At 61.2% G+C, this 21,102-nt stretch overlaps 3 protein-coding genes across 5 annotated transcripts in view; all 3 read right to left on the bottom strand.

Annotated features, from left to right (window-relative positions):
* Nucleotides 1–1,379: 1,379 nt before the first annotated feature.
* Nucleotides 1,380–8,852, bottom strand: FAM83E (family with sequence similarity 83 member E). The gene is given in 10 exon segments (XM_032793070.2): nt 1,380–1,468; nt 1,471–1,542; nt 1,545–1,599; nt 2,994–3,183; nt 3,185–3,433; nt 3,435–3,483; nt 3,486–3,499; nt 6,602–6,726; nt 6,989–7,156; nt 7,597–8,852. Coding segments are annotated over 10 exon segments (1,452 nt in total). The 5' UTR covers nt 8,038–8,852.
* On the bottom strand, nt 4,825–5,190 carry SPACA4 (sperm acrosome associated 4). Its single transcript, XM_032792975.1, has one exon. The coding sequence runs from the start codon at nt 5,188–5,190 to the stop codon at nt 4,825–4,827; it is 366 nt and encodes a 121-aa protein (XP_032648866.1).
* Nucleotides 8,853–12,537: 3,685 nt separating the features above from the next.
* LOC116832311 (uncharacterized) overlaps nt 12,538–21,102 on the bottom strand; it is a 28,350-nt gene continuing 19,785 nt past the window's right edge. For 2 of the 3 annotated variants that reach the window (XM_075070727.1, XM_075070730.1), the window contains 5 exons: nt 20,176–20,505; nt 19,701–19,829; nt 16,392–16,622; nt 15,169–15,876; nt 12,538–14,266 (listed from right to left, as the gene is read on the bottom strand). In XM_075070727.1, the coding sequence (XP_074926828.1) occupies nt 13,056–14,266; nt 15,169–15,876; nt 16,392–16,622; nt 19,701–19,829; nt 20,176–20,505 (2,609 nt within the window). In that variant the 3' untranslated portion in view covers nt 12,538–13,055. The remainder of the gene's footprint in view (nt 14,267–15,168; nt 15,877–16,391; nt 16,623–19,700; nt 19,830–20,175; nt 20,506–21,102) is intronic. The other variant, XM_075070728.1, reaches the window with a different exon arrangement.

Below are 21,102 nucleotides of genomic sequence, written 5' to 3'. Positions count from 1 at the left end.
CACTTGGTGTGGGGGAGGGGCCTAGGGGCTAGCACTGCAAGTGGGTCTCCTCCCACCTCCAGGTGCCAGCCCTGCAGTTTGTCTGGTGAGGGGCTTTTTCCCTTCTGCCCCACAGAGGCCCAGAGAAGTGGGGCTGGGAGTGGAGGCCCCACCCCTATAGCAAGTTCCCCAGTGGGGAGCAGTTGGCTCAAGCTCCCTCAGACCCCAGCAAGGGTCAGTCACATTTCTCTTCTCCCCACCCCCATTTCTCCCAAGACCCAGAGGTGCCTGGTTAATTGACGGTGGAGACACAGCAAGGGTCTCATGACTCCAGGAGCTGGGGCTTTAGGCCCTGAGGGGGCCCCTGCTCCAGGGTCCCAAACCAGCAGGTGAAGGGTAAACGCCGCAAGGAAACAAAACTTCCCCCTTTCAACTGGAAAAGACAATTTGTTCTGGTGTTTTGTACATAGTTATCCCTCATCAGCATGCAACCTGGCAACAGAATCCAGGTTCCCAGACCCCCCACCTTCCCTGAGCAGGGGGATAGAACCCAGGAGTCCTGGCTCCCAGCCTGTTCCTGCTCTAACCCCTAGACCCCATTAAAACCCATTCTTGTCCCAGTTGCTTGGGCTCCGGCTCCTTCAGAGCGCTGCTCCCCAGCCCTCTGGTGTGGCACTGGAATCCCAGTTCATCCCAGTATAGCCACCGGCGCCACTTGGAAATGTCCTGGGGGCTTCCCCACCTCCCTCTCCCAAAGCCAGTCCCACCTCCTCCCAGTAATGCTCCAGCACCTCTGTAGCTGCCAGGTCCCAGACCGGTTCATCCCTGAGGTGTGGGAGGAAATCTGTGCTCCCAGGTCATGCCAATTTAATCTACTCCCCAGCCCTCTCCCCACACACACACGCAAGCTCCAGCAGGGCCGGGGACGGGGGGTGGTATGCCCAGTGCCTGCCAGCCCTGTGCCCTGAGCTGCCCAAAATCATCCTCCACTGCCCGGTTTCATGTCTCAGCATAATCCGTACTCACCCACCCGCAAAGCACTGAGCCCTGACCCTCTCCAGGCGCACCAGTTCCTCCCAGTAACACCAGTACCGTGGCTCCCAGGGCTGGGTTGATTCCAGTGACTTCCCAGCCTCAGCTTTTCAACCCCAGTTAAACGCCGGGCCTAAAACTGTCCAGTTTAGCCCAGACGCTGGCTCTGGTTCCTCCAGCACCACCAGGATAACTCCCTCCTGCTCGCACGCCGGCTCCGGTTCCTCCAGCACCACCAGGATAACTCCCTCCTGTCGCAACGCTGGTTTGGTGAACCTACAGCCTGCCCCAGTTGGGGCAGCCTGGGGAGATGGGGGGTGTCTCATCTCCCCCCTCCACCCGGCCGGCCGCTGCTGGTAGGTGCCCGTTCAATAGCGACGGTCCCTGCTGTAGCCGTGGGGGGCCCAGACGCGGGTAGGCCTAGCCCGTGGTAAGCTGCCCTGCAGCCGGCCAAGGCCCGGTAGCCTGCGACGGGGCATATAGGCGGTGACAGGAAGATGGGGGCTGGGCGGGGCTCCTCGCTGCCGGGTGCGCCCGCCGCCTCATCAGTCCCGGCTGGCGTGTCCTGCAGCCCCACTTGTGCTTGCCCTTGGGGGGAGGATGGGGGTAGCCCCCCAAGAGAGTTAGTGCCAGCTGGGAGCACCCTGTACCCCTGCCTCCCCCCCTAGTGCCCCTGCCCACACCCAGGATCTCCCCCCATCATCCCACCCCAGAGTCTCTCTGACCCCCAAACCTCTCCCTCTACCATGTCCCAGCCCTTTCAGCAGCTTCACCTACCCCCCTAAATCTCTCCAATCCATCCCCACCCCCACCCTTTTACCCCCCCATCTTCCCACCAAATGGGTCCCTGCTCCCCCCTGTATGTCCCCCATCCCTGAATTCCTCCCCCCGATCTTCCTGGAGGTCCCTGCCACGACCCCCACCACAACCTGCTCCAGCATTTCTTCACCCTGCCCCAGGGTCCCTCACACAGAGGGTTTGGGAGGGGGACAGGATCCCGCATTGCCATCCCCCCTGTGCCCCCCCCCAACCCCCATGGCAGCAAAGGAGAATGGGGGGGATGGCAAAGAGCCAGGGAATGAGGGAGGGAAGGCAGAGACAGGAGGGGAGGGAAGGAGACACAGCTGGGAATTCAGGGGGTGTCAGGCCTGGGAGAGCAGTGCTGCTCCCCCTCTGCCCCACAGCTGGCCCATGGAGGGCAAAGGCCCTGTGGGGCAGAGCCAGGAGCGGCGCCTGGGTCAATATTGACCCAGGGCGGAGGAGATGTTGCACTAAGGCAGGGCCCAGGGTGCAGCCGGGAGCAGAGATACGGGGGCGGTGGGAGGGGGACATCACCCCACCCCCAGCCCTTCCTGGGATGCATGGGGGGGCGGAATCTCCAGCTCTGGGCCCCCAGGTCTGCCCCCACCCTGGGATACACAGGGGCCCCAGCCCTGTCCCCACCCTGGGATACACAGTCCCTCCAAATCCCAAACCTGCCCCCTGGGATACACAGGGGACCCCACATGCTAAGCCCTTTCCCAGGATGCACAGGAGACTCCCATATCCTAAAGCCCTGTCCCCCCCCCCCAGGATACATAGAGCCCCCTAACCCCCAGCTCTGTCCCCCAAGGATATACAGTGAACCCCCCAAATCCCCAGCCCTGCCCCCCAGGGTACACAGGGCTCCCTAATTCCTAGCCCTGCTCCCCGGGATATACAGTGAACTCCCCCCAAAAAAATCTCCAGTCCTGTGACCCAGGATACAGAGGCTCCAGTCCCCAGCCCTGCCCCCTAGGATCACAGGGGACCCCACATGCTAAGCCTTTCACCCCCAGGATATACAGGAGACTCCCATATCCTAAAGTCCTGCCCCTCCAGGACACACAGGGCCCCCTAATCCCCAGCCCTGCCTCCCAGGATACACAGTGAACCCCCCCAAATCCCCAGCCCTGCCCCCTAGGACTCGCAGCCCCCTCCCTGGCCTGGCCCTGCCCGCTCACCTTCGCCTCGTCCCCCGACTCGGGGCCGTCGCGGCCGGTGCTGGAGCCGGAGAGCTGGGAGAGGCGGCTCAGGTCCCAGAGGGACTTGCTGGGTCTCTGCCCCACAGCGCCCGCCAGCCGCCCCGGCCTGCTGCCCCGATCCACGTCGCTCAGGGCGCTGTGGCCCTCAGGGCCCAGGACGCCGGGCAGATTCATCGCCCGCCGTGGCCGGACAACCCGCGCTACTAGCTGCACTAGCGTCGCGGCCCGTCCTGCCACGTGCTGGGGGCGCACGCGAGCGGCGCTCGGCCACCCGGTGGCGCTCTGACCAGCCTGCAGGCCGCCGTTCGCTGCGGGTAGGCGGGCTGCGGGGGCGGCCGTCGCGGGTGGGCGAGGCTGGGCAGGAGTCCGGCGGCGACAGCGGCGGGAGGCGGCGTAAGGTCCGGAACTCGTGTCGAAGGCCCGCAGATCTCGCCCGTCAGCAGCGTCACCAGCTGGCGGCTCAGACGGCGTCGCTCCACGTGAAGCTGCAGGAGGGGAGGCGGGGGATAAGTGGGGTGCAGGAGTGAGTCGGGGGGAGAGAGACGGTGTGCAAGGCAGGGAGGGAGTAGGATGCAGCAGACGGTGGGGGTGGGGAATGGGAGATAGCAGAGTGGGGGAGGTGCAAGTGAGAACAGTGGGTCCATGGGGCAGGGGAGAGGGAGGGGGATAGTGGGGTCGGAAGGATGGACAGGGCCAGAGGATAGCAGGGTAGAGGGCGGGCGATGGGGGGTAACAGGGTGCAGGGGGTATGGAATGGGCAAGAGGGTGGGAGATGGGCCATAGATACGGGATGGGGGGCGTGTGAGTGGGTGCAGGGCGGAAGGGCAAGTGGCAGGGAGACAACGAGAAAAATTAAACGTTCTAACCAACAAAACTGGAACATCTGTGAGGAAAATTAAACGCTGGAAATGGGACCCCCGGGAAGCCCGAACAGACTCCCCCCCGGGCAGAAAGCATTTCCCGGGCTCCCAGGGGAGGGAACAGCGACGTCGCACCCTGCACCCGCTGCCCGGCGCTGAGGGCGCACCACCTCTGGACGGCCGGGACTTGTTCAACCGGACCCCCTGCCAGTGCGGCCAGCAACCGCTCACCTCATCCCTACGCACTGAGGCCTGAGCAGGGCGGCGTCCAGTGCCATGGCAAGGCACTAGGAAGCAGACGCCACAGACCCAGCTGGATTGGGCCCGGATCCCGGGTCGTGTGGCACCGATCCTGGGCCGCTTCCCATTGTGCCAATGCAAAGATGGTCCTGCTCCCAAAGATCCAATGCGGCATGGATAGACATGGGGTGGGTGGAAGTATATCTCCGGACGCCTGGTTCCCATCCCAGTTGCCACCCCCGCTCCCCTTCCCATCCCCAGACTCTGTTGCATCCCCGGACGCCTGGGTCCATTCCCAGTTTCCAATCCCTCCTTCATGACTCTACATCCACTCCCGGATGCCTGGGTTCATTCTCAGTTGTCATCCCCTCCACTCCCTTCCCATCCCCATGACCCTGCATGCACCCCGGAGCTTGGTCCTATTCCAGTTTCCAATCCCTCCTGCATGACTCTACATTCACGCCTGGACACCTGGATCCTATTCCCAGTTCTCACTTCTGCTGCCGTCCCCCCGCCCCCCATTTAATCCACCCCAACCCTGCTGACTCCTCACCCCAATCCCTATGGCACCCAGCTCCCCCAAAACCGGCAGGACCAGGGACCCCAGGACCCCCAGCTCGGCGCAGAGACAACCAGACCAGCCGTCACCCTGTGCCAGGGCTTTATTCCACCAACGCCTCTTCGCGCAACCCCTGCCCCTCTCCAGTCTCTCACAGCGCCCGCAGCAGGACGGCCGTGCCCAGCGCCAGCTGCAGACCCAGGCTGGGCCCTCGCGGGCGGGCGCCGGCCCCGTTACACAGGCTGCCCTTGCAGCACACGGTGACCAGGCTGTAGGTCACCCCCATGTGGGTGACGGGGTGCTCCTTGCCGCAGCGGATGGCCCGGGTGCAGCCCTTGGTCTGGATGAGGGAGACGCCCAGGGCGGCCCCGTGCCCCACGAAGCAATCCTCATCCTGGGCACAGCTCATGCGGGTGCTGGGGCAGTGGCGGGAGGATGTCACCTCGCAGAAGAAGCACTCCTTGGGGCTGGCGCCAGGCAGCGCCAGCAGGAGAAAGAGCGCCAGCAGGGGCAGCATGGGAGCAGCGGGGTGATCACACAGACGGGGAGGGCAGAACCAGGGTCCAGATCTGGGCCGCTCTGGGGACGTCAGACAGGTCCCAGCCTTCCTGCTCCAGAGACTTCAGAACCAGGGTCTGGATCCAGGCCGCTCTGGGGATGTCAGAGCCAGGTCCTAGCCCTCCTGACCTAGCAAGTTCAGAACCGGACTCTGGATTTGGGCTGCTCCACAGATGTTACAATCAGATCCTGGCCCTCCTGCTCCAGTGACTTCAGAACCGGAGTCTGGATCCACCCCGCACTGGGGACATCAGAATCAGGCTCTGGATCTGGATCTCCTGGATCCAGCAACCTCAGAACTAGGGTCTGGATCTGCGCCGCTCCAGGGATGTCAGAACCAGGGTCTGGATTCAGATCTCCTGGCTCCAGCGATGTCAGAACCAGGGAATGAGCTGGATCCCAATTGCTTGGATCCAGTCACTCCAGAACCAGGTGGGAGCCACCAGGACTCGAGTTCAGAACCAGGGTCTGGCTGGTGGATCCGGACTTCCAGCCCCTCCGAACGTGTCTGTTGCTAAGTGGATCGCTCTGGGCTACCGGCCGTGGGCGCTGCAGAGAGCTCAGTGCTGCCCCGAGCCCCCAAGCCCAGAATGAGGAGCCCAGCAGCGATGACCTCACAATAAGGCAGCAAGATTCTCATTGGCCCATTCCAGCCAGAGCCTGGTGATCTCACAGTGAGTGATGTCATCAACGTGCAGTGATGTCACAGTGAGTGATGTCACCATGAGTTCTGGAGCCCAGAGAGAGGAGTGATGGAGTCAACAGCTAGAGAGTCTAGTGGTTAGAGTGGAGGGGGCTGGGAGCCAGGACTCCTGGGTTCTATCCCCATCTCAGCACCCAACACTGTCACAAACACATTGCGGGATCTAGGGGTCTGGTCCCTTCCGCACGCTCTGCTGTAGGATTTCCCTAAAGAAGCGTGGGGGTGCTGACCCCTCCCCAGTAGGGGGCTCACTAGGGGGCGCTCTCCCTTCTGCAAAGCACAAAGGGGTGGCATATCACCTGCCAGCACCCACGCTGCCCTGCCTCTTGGCACCCGCCATATGATCCACGCATCCCAATATGGCTTAAACCGAGAGCTTCCCTCGCCACTCATGAACTGAGTTCAGTACGTTCTCAGCCTCGCTGCCCAGCCGGCCGGATCCATCCCCCTCACACAACACCCCATTGATATCCAATTGCAGAGACCAAGGCCTGGCACTGAGATGCGGCCCCTCTGGGTTATACGGGGACCCCTCAGCTGGCGTGGAGGTGGCCCCTGTGGGCTGGGAGAAGATGGGAGACGCTAAAGACCCCCTGGTGCTGCAGGGATCGGGGGACCCAGCGGGGGTGCTCTCCCCTCCCATTCATCCCCGATGCCCCCCCCTCACCTGTAGCTCCCCGTTATCACTGTGTCCCCGTCGATCAGCAGGAATTTCTCCTTCAGGGTCCCAGTGATCTGTTTGCGCTGTCGGCTCCGGAAGGTGCAGCCCGCAATGACCCGGACCCGCAGGTTCTGGTGGGGGCAGGGGAGGATGCACAAAATCAGGAGGTGAGAGATCCCCACCCCAAGGGCAGATAACCAAAGCCAGAGGGGATTGGGGTCCCTGAGCGTAGCCAAACGTCCCCCCACCCCAGATCTCTGTATCCCAGCCACGGAGCACGCCCCCCCGCTATTCTCCCTTCCCAGCAGGAGGCGCCCTCCCCTGGCAGTCGGGCTTGCCCCATTGCCCCAGGGCAGCACTAGGGGGCGCTGGCTGCAGGGGGCCAGGCCTCACCTCCATGTAGCGCACGTTGAGGCAGGCGCCCTCTGCCGTGCTGAGGAAGGCGGCCAGGTGCTCCTCCCCCAGAATCAGGTAGACGGGGACCCCGCGCTGCGTGCCGGCCTCGTGCAGGTCCAGCAGGATATCGGGGTCCGTGAAGACGTCCATCACTATGGCAACCACCTGGGAAACACCCCAGAAGGAGCTGCACACATCCCCTCTAGGGGGCGGCCGGTTCCCATCCGGCCCCAGGGCAGACACTGGCCGGCTTGGGGGGGGCAGAGGGGGAGGCTGGGCTCCCAGCACCCGGTATCATTCCTCTGGGACTCCCGACAACAGGTCTAACCCCACTTCCCTCCCAGAGCTAGGGAGAGAACCCATTAATCCTGGCACCCAGGCTCTCTGCTCTAACCACTAGACCCCACTCCCCTCCCAGAGCTGGGGAGAGAACCCAGGAATCCTGGCTCCCACCCCCCCGCTCTAACCACTAGACCCCACTCCCCTCCCAAAGCCAGGGATAGAACCCAGGAGTCCTGGCCATGAGCCCCCGCTGCTCTAACCACTAGACCCCACTCCCCTCCCAGCGCGGAGGGTGGAACCCAGTCATCCTGGCTCCCCGTTACCTTGGCAGCCTGCTGAATTTTCCTGCGCACCAGCTCCTTGACCTTGGGGGCTCCATCCCCCGGCGGATGGGTGTAGACCTCCGCACGGGTGATGCCCTTCCAGTTCCCATCCAGGGGCCAGCCCAGCTCCAGTTCGGGGATGGGCTCATCCGAGCACCCAGGCCAGTAGCTGAGGCTGAGCTCGTCGGCATCCCCCTCGCACTCCCCTGCTGGCTCTGGGACATCCTGGGCTGCCTCAGCCAGGTGCCGGAGCTCGTCGTTGGACAGGAAGGGGCGCAGCCTGTCCTGCGCTAGGCACTGCACGTAGGCCGACTGCCCTCCGGCCAGCAAGGCCTCCACAGCCAGCCGCTGCCCCTCCGAGTAGAAGAATTCGGGGCTGGATTCAGTCACTGGGGTCCCTGCAGGGGCGTCCTCCAGGCAGTCCAGCTGGGAGGCCGCCATGGGCCCCGTGGCGAATGGGGATGGGGTTGGGGGGCACCCCTCCCCCCGCACACAATCAGAGCTACAGACACAATAGATACACACACAGACACCTCCCCAAAACACCTTGCTCTCTGCCAACCTCCCTGCCCACCTGGTCAGATGGGCAGTCCTCTGTCTCTGCGCCAGGCGCTGCCCAGACACAAAGTCACCGAGATCGGGGCCCCGTCAGGCCGGGCCCTGCCCAGACCCAGAGTCCTCGAGATCAGTGCCCCGTCAGGCCGGCGCTGCCCAGACACAGAGTCACCGAGATCAGGGCCCTGTCACGCCGTGTGCTGCCCTGACACAGAGCTCACAGTCGTCAGTCCTTCCCGTCCCCTGTCCAAAGCATGGCACCTAATCCCCGTTTGGTTTGCCGCAAGCCCCCACGCACAGCACCCTGCACCTCTGACAGCACGGCCCTAGGAGGTAGCGACATCTGTAGGGAAATACCCCCACAGCAGGGGATGTCTCTGTCTTGGGGTACCTCACAGCTGGACCCTGACCCCGTCTGGCCTGGGGGGCAGATGTCAGGCTGGGCTAGGAGTCCTGGGTTCAAGGTCCTGCTGCACTATGGCCCTGATCTCTGTGCCTCAGTTTCCCCAGATACCACAGTGAGGAGTATCTAAAACAGATGGATGCCTCTGTCGTGCTGGCAGCTGGCATGGACCTCTCCTGGGCCAATTGGCGCTTGAGAGTGCCCCCGGGACCCAGCCCTCGGCAATTGGGTTCCTGCCCTGAGGGGCTCCGCCGGTCGAATGCCCTAGAGGGAGGGAGACAAGGCCTCAGGGCAAGATCCCAGCTTTGGGGAAGAGAGACACACCCCACCACCCTGGCCATGGCCAGGCGCGGCAGCGGAAGGCACGATAAGATTAGGCTCAAGGGATGTGTTTTCGGTTCCCCATCTCCATTTCTGTGAGTTATGGGGCTCTGGGCTGGACAGGGCATGAGATGCAATGGTTAGAGCGGGGATGGGGGGCTGGGTGCCAGGACGCCTGGGTTCTATCCCTGGCTCTGGGATGGCAGTGGGGTCCAGTGGTTCGAGCTGGGGGGGGCTGGGGTTCTATCATAGACCATAGACTCTCCCCTTCCCACCCCCCACACTCCCAACAAGGAATAAGCTAATCACCAGGGCATCATTTCCTGCAAACAAACAGAACCGGCCCCACCAGGGATTAATCTCATAAAATCGAGGAACGGGAAGAGCAGCAAGAAAGAGCCGTAATGGGGCCCAGGCCCCCATTCCCTGCCAAGAACTGAGGAGAGAACCCAGGAGTCCTGGCTCCCAGCCCCCCTGCTCTAACCACTAGCCCCCACTCCCCTCCTAGACCCAGGGAGAGAACCCAGGAGTCCTGATTCCTAACCCACCCAGCTCTAACCACTGCAGCCCACACCTACCTGTCTCAGGGATCCGGGTTCATATCCTCCCTCCCGTGCTGCCCTGTCCCTGTTAATGATTCCCCAGGCTGCGCTCCTCCCCCTGGGCTCCGTCAGCCCCGCCCCCCACCCCCCTAGGCAGGGCTTGGAGCTGGCCCCAGGACTTCCTTGGAAGTGTCCGGGGGGCAGAGCTGCCAGGTAAAGGGGAAGGCGGCCGGGCCTTCACCCTGCCCGCTGGCAGCCAGGTGACGAATGGGGCCGGTGGCCCTTCACCTTGGGGTGGCACCTGAGTTGGCAGCAGGGGTCCTCCAGGGCTGTGCAAAGGAGGCCAGGAAAGAGTCAGAAGGGAACCCAGGAGTCCTGGCTCCCAGCCCCCCTGCTCTAACCACTAGCCCCCACTTCCCTCCCACAGTCAGGGGGAGAACCCAGGAGTCCTGGCTCCCAGCCCCCTGCTCTAACCACCAGACCCCACTTCCCTCCCAGAGCTGGGAAGAGAACCCAGAAATCCTAGCTCCCAGCCCACCCTTCTCTGACCACTAGCCCACACTCCTCTCCCAGACTTGCAAAAAGAACCCAGGAGTCCTGATTCCCAGCCCACCCAGCTCTACCCACTAGCCCCCACTGCCCTCTCAGAGCCGGGGATGCAGGGCCTAGCCCCGGCCACACACTCCCCATGTGTATCTATGGGGCAGGGGGTGTTCAGAGCCGGAGTGTGGGATCTGGAGGTTTGCTCTGGGGCTAACTGGTCCATCATCCCCCATCTCGCTGGGGCAGGGGGCAGTGCCTGCCTGGCAGCCCTGGCACTGAGCCGCAGCTGGCAGCATCCCAGATCTGGGCAGGGGCTGGTTGTTACCAGGAATCCCCAGGCCTCAGCGCCAAGATAACACAAACCTGCCGGACCGGTTGGGCTGCCATGGGATCCTGCAACCCCGGAGCCTGCCCTCCCCCCAACTCACCCTCAAGCCCCCTCACCTGCCCCTGCCCCCTGTGCAGCCCGGCCCCCCTCCTCCAAGCCTGCCTGGCCCCCTGCCCCCAAACTCACCTAGGCCCCCCTCCCCTGATACCCCAGTGCCCTCCTGTGGCTGCTCCGCCTGGAGCCTAACTCAGGGGCAGTTGCTCTCATAGGGTAGAGGGTTCAATCCTGGGGTGCAGCCATTAGCAGGAGTGTTGGTGCCAGGGGGGTTGTGCTCCCAAGGGGCAGTGGCTTGTTTCTCCCCCCTCCCCCAAGAGATTCTTTGCTCCACGTGCCTGGGTCCAGCCTCCTGGCCACACAGACAGATGGAGGAGTTAGAGGGGCCTGAGGGTATAGGCCCTCCCATGGGGAAGGAAAATGGGATAATCGCTGATTCAGTCTTGTCTGACACCACCCTAAGGCTGGACATTGAAGCCAAACCCATCCCGACTGGGAAGAAGGTGTGAATTGTTCCTAGGGAGGAGAATTAACCACTGGAATCCCCATGGGTGGCCATTTTTAAATGATGACGGGCCCTTTCCCTAAAAGATCTGCTCTAGTTCACACAGGAGTTATTTCAGGGCAACCCTACGGCCTGCATCGGGCTAGGTGATTCCAATAGTCCCGTCTGGGCTTAGGCTCAATGAAGCCAGGCTTTGACCAATAGGGAAGGAGCAATTAAATGCCATGTTTACACAGCGATACTGTAAACAAAAGAAGCCACCGCCCAAGGAAGCAATAAGTAACCCAGGGGTTACGGGCTGGCTTAGCAAACAGCACGAGAGAGAGCAGAAAGTGAGCTGCAGGTGGCCCAGAACCCACAGGGAAGGTGGACTTGCCATTGTGAGGAAGGAGACATCTGTCCACGGTTGGTTGGTCCCACTGTGCCCGGGGAAATGGGATTCGTCCCGCCTTCCTCGCAAGCACATGGGACGGCGCTGGGGGGAAAACACAAGATTCTGTTCCCCAGTGAAACAACCCACAGGGTCCTGCCTGGCACCTAATCGCCCAGGCCAAGATAGGGCAACAGAGGGGATCTCTCTAGAACTCACTCCCTAAAAGGGGGAACGGTGGAAATCTGAGGCCATGCTGCCCACAGCAAAGATGGCCGACTGTTGGGGGGGGGCAATGGCTACAGGGGAAAAAGCCGCACCCCAGCTTCCTCCCCATCTGCCCCACCATCTACACCCCCCCCACACAGCCTGTTGCCCCCCTCGGACTCCCAGCTCCTGAACCTGCCCCATGACCATGGGGGAGGGGCACTGCCTCCCTTTCCCCCCCAGATCTTCCGACCCTCCCCCCGGCCAGAGCTGCCCCACATAGCAAAGACGGTTGGTGGGAAAACACCCCTCCCAGCTCTGACTCTTCTGAGGGGGGGCAGCTAGATGAGATACTCCCCTCCCAGGCCTGTCCACCTCAAACTCCCATGGGGGATGCTAGGGGGCACCTGAAGCCCCCTTCCCAGTTTGGCTCCCCCCCTACACAAGCAATGGGCAGGGCCTGGAATAGCCTGTGGCTAAATCAAGCTGAGCCCATGGGGGGAGATTTGGGGGAACGATGCTGAGATGCTCTGGGAGGAGGAGCATGGGACAGCTGCCCCAGGGATGGGGTGGGGGCAGTAAACACCAATATTCCTGTGTTGGGGGGGTGATCTGTCTTGGAGGGCTGGGGGGGAGATGCTGTCTTTGGCTGAGTGGGCAGAGGGGCTTCTGCAGGGCGGGCAGGGGGTGGACGCTCTGTCTCGGGCATGGCCCCTGGGGGGGCGAGGGGAGTGGACAATTGGTTCCCCTTCACACTGCCCCTCCAGTGCATTGTGGGAGATTTTGCAAAGCCTCCCCCCACCCCCACCCATGGAGATTCTGGAAACACTCCCCACCCCCCACAGCTTGGGCAGGGCTTTTCATCAGTACACATCAAACCAATCAGTACATCTTACCCGGCAGGTCGCGCTCATTAATCCCAACCTGCAGCTTGGGGAAACCGAGGCACGGAGCAGCAGAGCGACGCCCCTGCACTCATCCACTGGCGCTGCAGAAGTAATTCAGTTGCCGGAACAATGGTGGAGGCCGGGCTAAGCCGCGGCAAGGGAAGAGTTACAGGTACCAGCGACTTAGTGAGACGCCAGCGAAACCAAACCACACGGGAGCTTTGGCTGACGTTTGTTAGAAAATTTAATGGCTAAAATCTCGAAGCTCCACACGGGGCGCAAGCCACTTTCGCTGAGCCATTGGTGACTGACCACCGATTTCGGCAACTGGCCACCAGTTTGGGGCAACGTTCCGTTGAAAAGCCACAACTGGCTTCCAGAACCACCGAGCACTCACGATTCGGTGGGAGGAGGAGGGGGGGGTCTCAGGGCAGCTCTGGCGTTGGAAGTCCTCAAATTAAGCCACCTCCCCCCCACAATAGTCAGTGGCCACTTCTTTAAAGTTGTAAGCCAACGTTTTCAAGGCCACTAGATAAAGAGATCAAGTCCTGGTGGGGAGAAAAGCCCCAATGCTCAGAGGGCCTGGGGTGGGGGGGTAAAATGCCCCAGTACCCCCTGCTGGAGATATCACAGGAGTTCATTTCCCGACCTCGCCTGCAGAGCTCCGCAAAGCCCCGTTGTGCTGAGTTGGCCACAAGCCAACCTGCTCCACCCAGAGCCACCAGCCCAAATTGCCAGCGGTGGCTATAGGAGAACGCAGGTGTCAGTGTGGCGTTGTGGCGAGTGGGCCGGTGGGGCAGAGGGGATCCCAGCCCGCGGGCCCGGCTGGGTTCTCCCTGCAGAAGGGACTGGCTGGGCCGGACGGCAGTGCAGCGAGGGGTCAACAGAAGAGCCGATATCTCCACCCGAGCCAGGGCACCCAGCATCTGGCCAGCCCTGCTCGGGGGTCACTAAGCCGCTGGAATCTGGAGGAGGGAGAGGAGCCGGGGCCGACCCTAGGAGCTGCTTAGCAGGGGAGACGACCTGGCCCACAGATGGAGCTGCAGGGATCGAGCCCACAGGGGATCCCACGGCCGCTGACGTGCCCTGATTCGGACCCAGGGCTTTAGGGACCGGCTGCGCCCGAGGGGCATCCCCAGCCCAGGGGTGGTCTTGGAAGGGAGGCACCAACTGGACCCGCTTGAGCCGGGCCTGGGGTGGCCCCGGTGTCGCTGGGCACAGGGAGGGTGGCTCTGGGCCTGCAGAGGGGGCCGGGGGGACCTCCTGGAGGGGAGGGTACACAACTGGGCAAGCAGCAGCATCAGGATCACCCAGGGCGGGGGGGGACTCCACCCCAAGCCAGAACCAGGAGCTGCTGCCCGGCCCCGATGCCGGGAGAACCACAGGGGCGCTGGGCACCAAGGCAGGTAACTCCCAGTTGGCTTCAGGTCCGGCGGCCTCTGGGCGCTGCACGGCCTGGGGACTCGGCCCCCATCTCGGAGCCACGAAGGTGGGAGGGGGCTTGACTGGGACTCTGGGGTCCCCAGCTGGGTTAGGAGCTGTGAGGACTGGAAGGATCTCGGGCAGGGTGGGAGGGGGCTCAGCTGGGGTGTCGGGGTCCCCAGTCAGGTTGGGAGCTGCAGGGACGGGAGGGGGCTCAGCTGGGATGTCCCCAGACGGGGCAGGAGCTGTGAGGACTAGAGGGATCTCAGCCAGGGTGGGAGGGGGCTCAGTTGGGGTGTCGGGGTCCCCAGCTGGGGCTGGAGCTGCACGGAAGGAAGGGGGCTCAGCTGGAGAGTCGGGGTCCCCAGCCAGGGCGAGAGCTGGGGGGATCTCGGCCAGAGTGGAACAGAGCTTGGCTTGAACGTGGGGGCCCCCAGCTGGGTCAGGAACAGCAGGGGCAGGCGGGGGCTCAGCTGGATCGTCGGAGTCTCCAACCAGGGCAGCAGCTTCTTGTGGGATCCACAGGGCGAGACCTTGAAAAACAAACCCAGTTCAATCCCACTGACAGAGCCCAGTGCCACCCCCACAGCTGAGCCGCTCCCCTGCTCCTGCGCCTGCGCCTGCCTGTGGGGTTTGGGTCTGCCAAGCTCAGTGCTAGACACTGCTTGGGCTGGTGGGGGAGCTCCCTCAGCCAGCAGCGGTTGGAGGGTTTTAGCCTCTGAGCCGGACTGACCAGCAGGGGGCGACAGAGTCCTGCCCCGCCCTCGATGCGCGCCTGCCCCAGTGCATTCTGGGAAATGCCCAGCATGCCTCGGCCAGTGGGATGCAGCACAGCACCAGCGATGCATGCTGGGAAACATCCAACCCCACTGTGCATTATGCCCCAGTGCATTCTGGGAAATGCCTAGTATGCCTCAGCCAGTGGGATGCAGTGCAGCACCAGCGACGCATGCTGGGAAACGTCCCGCCCTGCTGTGCATTATGCCCCAGTGCATTCTGGGAAATGCCCAGCGTGCCTCAGCCAGTGAGATGCAGCGCAGCACTAGCCATGCATGCTGGGAAACGTCCCGCCTCGCTGTGCATTATGCCCCAGTGCATTCTGGGAAGGTCTGGGCTGCTCCAGAGTGGGCTGCACAGCAAGAAGGCCCAGCAGGACATTGTGGGAGACATCCCAGCACAGGGAGAGCTGGGAAGGAGGAGGACTGGCTGAGCCACTCACAATGGGACCCTCTGGCCTGAGGCTGAGCTGACCCGTGGCTCTGGGCGGGTCCCGTTCCTACACCCACAACAGAGTGGCTGATGGTTCGGGGCCTCAACATCTGGTTCGGGGCCCAGCCTGACCCCCGCATCACACACCCCTTGGGGGAGACCCAGCCCCTCAATATCCCCCCCACACCATGCAAGGCAGCTGCCCCACCTTCCCCCCGTTACATACCAGGCTCTGCCCTGGGGGATTCGTTGGGGTCCACTGGCAGCAGCAGCATCTGCACCCCGCAACCCTGCATCCTCACCACGTCGGGCATCTGCGCCAGCCGCTGCTTGGTGGAGGCCGTGCGGCCCAGGGGCAGCGGGTGCTGGTGGGCGGCGCTGTACGCAGCACGGAACTGGAAGAGGGACATGCCCTTGGGGTGCCCAGCCAGGATGGCCCCCACCTTCCGCTTCAGCTCCCTCAGGTCCTCAGGGGGCTGGACCCCGGACTCCTGGGTCCCCTCCTCTGCTCGCAGAACCAAGGGGGCGCTGGCAGGCCTGGCCCTGGACTCCTGGGTCCTCTCCTCTGTTCGCAGAACCAAGGGGGCGCTGACAGGCCTGGCCCTGGACTCCTGGGTCTCCTCCTCTGTTCGCAGGCCTGAGCAGGCGCCGGTGGGCCGGGGTGGGCTCAGTAACCAGGCTGGGAGGTGGGGGTTGGCCCCTGGGGACTTTCCCAGCTTGCCCAGGACGGCAGGGGCACGGAGGGGCTCCCGGCCCGAGGGCAGGCTGGGAAGCAGAGGCTGGTTGGTGGTAGCACTGGGCAGCCGGGGGTTGAGGCAGTCGGTGGTGGGTGGGGGTGGGCGCTCTGCAGCATTCGTTGGGAGGAGGCACCTCTTGGAGCCAGGCAAGGGGCGGGCACTGCCAGGGGGCAAAGATTCAAAGCCTTTCTTCTGCCCTGGAGGGAGGGAGGAGTGCCGTCAGGGTGGGTAACAGGCACATGGCATCCCCCAGCATGCACTGCAGTTACCGCTCTGCCTGTATCCCGCTCCAGACCAACCTGGACTTTTCCCACAATGCACGGGAGCAAAGGCAGGTTTACGCCATGGGTGAGTTGCAGGGGGAACCCCACAGCCTGCCCCACAGCCGGAGAGTCAGACAATAAGGAATCCAGGTCTCGGCTACCCCCAATGGCTCCATGGAGAGCTGGGGGCAGGGCTTTGGCCTGTGGAATGGAGTTCTGACCCAGTCCAGGGGGAGCCAGGACTCTTGGGTTCTCGCCCCAGTTCTGGGAGGGGAGTGGGGCCTAGTGGTTTGAGCAGGTGCTGGGAGCCAGGACTCTTGGGTTCTCGCCCCAGTTCTGGGAGGGGAGTGGCGCCTAGTGGTTTGAGCAGGAGCTGGGAGCCAGGACTCTCGGGTTCTGTTCCCAGCTTTGATTGGGATTTATTGTCCCATTCGTCCTCCTCACCGTACCTGTCCCCAGCCAGACGATACACTTGGCTCCCTTCTCCGGCTGCTTGTACTTCAGCGCGGGGAGGTGCCTCTGCAGGTATCTGAGCACATCCTCCTTGCCCTGAGAGCTCACAAACCGCTTCAGATCCAGCCCGTGTCTCTCCAGCATCAACTCCTGCACCTTCTGCAGCTGCAGGCCAGACTTGTAAGGACGTAGCAGGCACTTGAGCAGCATCAGGACCTCAGTCGCACCTGCACAGAGGCCGAGGGAAGAAAGATCACCAAGGTCAGGGGTGGAGAATGGGGCCTTTTCCCCTCTGGGGGGCACCAGCTCCCATCCGGCCCCAGAGCAGAGACTGGCTGGCTCAGGGGGGTGGGGAATGGGACATGGGGCTTTTCCCCTCTAGGGGGCACCAGCTCCCATGCGGCCCCAGGGCAGGGACTGGCTGGCTCCAGGGGAAGGGATGAATCTGAGTTTCCAATGTCCTAGTCTGGGGGGTGGGGGGGATGGAGGAAACCAGCTACACCCCTTCTTCCAGCAAACAGGCTCCACTACCCTCCACTAGGGGGCAGCCCCTACACACCCTTTCACTAGCCTCTAGCTATTCCCTGGATTCTGGCTTATTCGGATCCACACACCCCCAACCCCATGATCCGGGGTGATTGGTTTGGCCCGTCGTACACACCCGGGCGGGGCGCATCGCCCGATCCTATTCATCGTTAATAATACTTGCACTGATGGCCAATTGATCCGGCGGGAATAAGGTTCTTGTCCCAGAACCAGGCTAATACCAAGGAGTTTGAAATCGTGGCGGGAACCTTGGGGCGTCTGGCAAGGACCCTCGCACCGGGAGCAAAGCAAAGCCGCGGCGATTTTCATTAAGATTGGCAATAAAGCCAGAAAAGCTCATAACGAGATAGGAACAATACACTATCGGAGATACCTGGAGAACCTACTCCTAAATCTGCATGCTCACACCCTTCCTCCAGGGCCTGGTGGGCAGAGACAAAGGTCTGATGGTCCAGGTTCCTCAACACTCAAGAAGGACAGCAGATAACAATCGAGAAGAAGGCTCAAGTGAGGGCTAGCTAGGGCCAACCACCGTGTGGAGGGGGCTATTACAGGGCCCGAGCGCTACCATGAATAACACTTCGAGGGGTTGCAAGCGCTTTGGGGGACAGGATGAAAATTCAAAATGATCTGGACAAACGGGAGAAACGGTCTCAAGTCAATAGGATGAAATTCAATAAGGACCCATGCAAAGCGCTCCACTTAGCAAGGACCGATCAGTTGCACACGTACAAAATGGGGAACGACGGCCTAGGAAGGAGCACTGTGGAAAGGGATCTGGGGGTCAGAGTGGATCACAAGCTAAATGATGCAACAGTGTAACACTGCTGCAAAAAAGCGACCATTCTTGGCTTTATTACCAGGAGTGTCGTAAGCAAGATACGAGAAATAATCCTTCCGCTCTACCCTGCGATGACTAGGCCTCAGCTGGAGTATTGTGTCCAGTTCCAGGCGCCACATTTCAGGAAAGAGGTGGACAAACTGGAGAAAGTCCAAAAAGAGGAGCAACCAAAATGATTCAGGTCTAGAAAACATGAGCTAGGAGGGAAGACTGAAAAAAACAAACCAGGTTTGTTTAGCCTGGAGAAGAGAAAACTGAGAGAAGACGTGCTAAGTTTTCAAGTCCATAACAGGCTGTTACAAAGAGGAGGGAGAAAATGCTTGTTAAGCCCTGAGGATAGGACAAGAAGCAAGGGAGGTTTAGGTTGGACATTAGGAAAAACTTCCTGTCAGGGTGATTAAGCGCTGGAATAAATCGCCCAGGGAGGCTGTGGAATCTGCATCATTGGACGTTTTTCAGAGCAGGTGTGATAAATGAGTGGGAGGGTAGTTCCCTTTTGTGGACGCCCAGCCAGCCGGCTGGCTGTGGAATCCCTCTCGGTGGTTGTTCTCTGCCTACGTTTCCTGTAAAGGGTTAACAAGCTGGCTGGTAAAAGGAAAGGAGTGGGCACCTGACCAAGAGAGCCAGCTTCCCTTTATCTGCAGTTGTGTTTCTCCAGGAAAGAAGGGAACAGGGGAGCAGTTATGCTGCGAGATGCTTTAAACCAGGTATGAAAAACCATCAGCTCATACCTGAAGATTGCTTGTCTGAAACCCCAGAAAAGTAAGGAAATTCAGGAATGTCTAGGAAAACGCGATTAGGGTTATTTCTTTTATTTTTGATTGGCTCTGTGCTAAACCCAAATGTGTTTTGTTTTGCTTGTAACAGTTAAGCTGAACCTCAAGAAGGATGTTTATATTTTGTAAGGGGTTTTTTTATATCTAGCAATAGCCTGAATTCCCAAATGTATTTTGTCTTTCTTTTTGTTTTTAATAAAATTTACCTTCTTTAAGAACAGAATTGGATTTTTGTGTCCTAAGAGATCTGTGCGCATGTTGTTTAATGAGCTGGTGGCAAGAGCTGATTTCCTTTGTTTTCTTTCTCAGCTCGTCCCCGGGGGAGGGGGGGTGAAAAAGCTTGAGGGGGCCCCACGGGAAGGAATTCCCAAGTGCGCCTTCCTGGGTTTCAAGGGGTTTGCATTTGGGTGGTGGCAGCATCTATCCAGCCAAGGTCAGAGAGAAACTGTAACCTTGAGGGTTTAATACAAGCCTGGAGCAGCCACTGTGAATTTTTTGAATCCTTGCCGGCCCCCAATTTCTGCACCTGAAGTGCCAGAGTGGGGGATCTGCCTTGACAGCTGGTTGGAAAACACCTGTCACGAATGGTCCAGATAATACTTAGTCCTGCCATGAGTGCAGGGAACTGGACTAGACGACCTCTCAAGGTCCCTGCCAGTTCTAGGATTCATTCGAGTGCTTGGTCTTCCATGCCCAAATCTAACTCCCTCATCCTTCTCCTCGGGTGCACTTATCCAATAGATGAGGCCCTACCATATTCACAGCAATGAAAAACGTGTCATGGACCGTGAAATCATACCTGCCTCGTGAAATCTGGCGAGGGGAGGGGAGGGACTGGGCTGATGGCATTTTAATTCATCACCGCATCAGTAACCCCGGCTCCAACGGGTTTTGCGGTTACCACTTCCCTGTTCCTGCCGCGGCAGCTTAGAGGCAAGTGTAGGGCCGTTTGTCTATGGGATATGGGCCTGTAGGTTACAGGTGAATATAACAAAGGCAACACAGCCCTATGGGCTACTCCCCCCGCCCCAGCCAAACACAGCCCCCTCACTTCTCTCTAGGGTGCCCAGACATCCCAATCTTAGGGGTTTTACCCTCCAAAAGTTTCCTAATTTTTCACATTTACTATCTGGTCACCCTACCTCTCTCCAGCGCAGCAGCAGGCTCTGGGTCCTGGTCCCCGGCGTCCCAGCTGTCGGCCGCCCCTGGCTCTGAGGGAATGCCGGCAGCTGCTTCCCCGGGACAGGAAGCTGCGTGGGGATGCGGGGACCCTGGAGAAGACAGAATGGGGCCTTCACTGGCCACCCCGAACCCCGACATGCCAGCCCCCAACCCGGCCTGCCAGGGGTCGTTTGGGGGACGGACAAAGGGGCGACAGGGCAGAGCGGAGCGAGTCAGGGTCCCAGGTTGCCGTCACATTTTGCTGCCCTTTGGCCTTTAACCCCAGAGGACTGGTAATGGCAGATTCCTTGTGGTTAGAGTGGGGGAAGGGGGGGGCCAGGACTCCTGGGTTCCATCCCCGGCTCTGAGAGAGAAGTGGGAGCTACAGGTTACAGCAGCGGGGCTGGGAGCCAGGACTCCTGGGTTCTGAGCCTCGCTCTGGGCCGCACTCCCTACCTCTCTGGAGCTGAACGATGCAGTTGCTGCCCCTCTCTGGGCCCCGGAGTGTGAGTCCCGGGACATCCCGCAGGAAGGAGACCATGTCCCCATAGCCTCTGGCCTGGCTGAAGGCCTCCAGCTCAGCTCCATGCTTCCCTGCCAGCAGCTTCCGCAGGTTCTTCACCCGGATGCCAAAGGGGTAGGGGGCCAGGGTGCCCTGGATCAACGTCTCCATTGCGCCGGGCTTTGCCACCCGACGCTGGCCCTGCGTCCGCCTCGCTGGGCCCACGGCGCCCGGCCCCCCCACCTCAGCAGGCTGGGAGGGGGTGGGGGCATTAACAGCAGCATCTCAAGAAGAGGAGAAAAGAAACAAAAAAGACCCTCAACGGAGTGAGAACACAAGGCCCCCACGGGTCCAGCTCCGGCCAGCAGGCACAGCCCCTCCCACTACGGGGCAGGCCCACCCACGCATCCCTGGCATGGCCTCCTCACAGCCCCTAACCCCAGCCGTGCCCTGCAATCCCACCCACAGGAACCCCCACCCCCGGGCACATGCCCAGCTGCCCCCCCCTCCTGAGCACAGCCCCTCGCAGCTATGTCCTCCCCTGTCGTAGCTTCCTACTCAGATTTGAACCTTACTGTTCATAAACTGAGAAGCTAGCATGAAACCTCCAAGCTTAATTACCAGCTTGGATCTTATCTCGCTGCCACCATCCAAAATTTCCAGGGTTTTGGCCCCCTCTGGTCTCCCCAAACCTTCCCTGGAGAGACCCCCAAGACCCAGAAGCTCTGAGTCTTACCGGCAAGGGAAATACTCCACTTCCCTTCCCCCTCCCTCTCCCACCCAGACTTTCCTCTCTGGGCTAACTTGAGAGTATTGATGCAATCTCTTTACATCACAATACCAAGAAGCCTGTCCCCTCTCTTCCACAAAGAGACAAACCT

The sequence above is a fragment of the Chelonoidis abingdonii genome, chromosome 11, assembly GCF_003597395.2.
Source record: "Chelonoidis abingdonii isolate Lonesome George chromosome 11, CheloAbing_2.0, whole genome shotgun sequence".
NCBI classification, from domain to species: domain Eukaryota; kingdom Metazoa; phylum Chordata; order Testudines; family Testudinidae; genus Chelonoidis; species Chelonoidis abingdonii.
The sequence above is the reverse complement of the archived record's forward strand: the minus strand, read 5'-3'. Positions and strand labels throughout refer to the sequence as shown.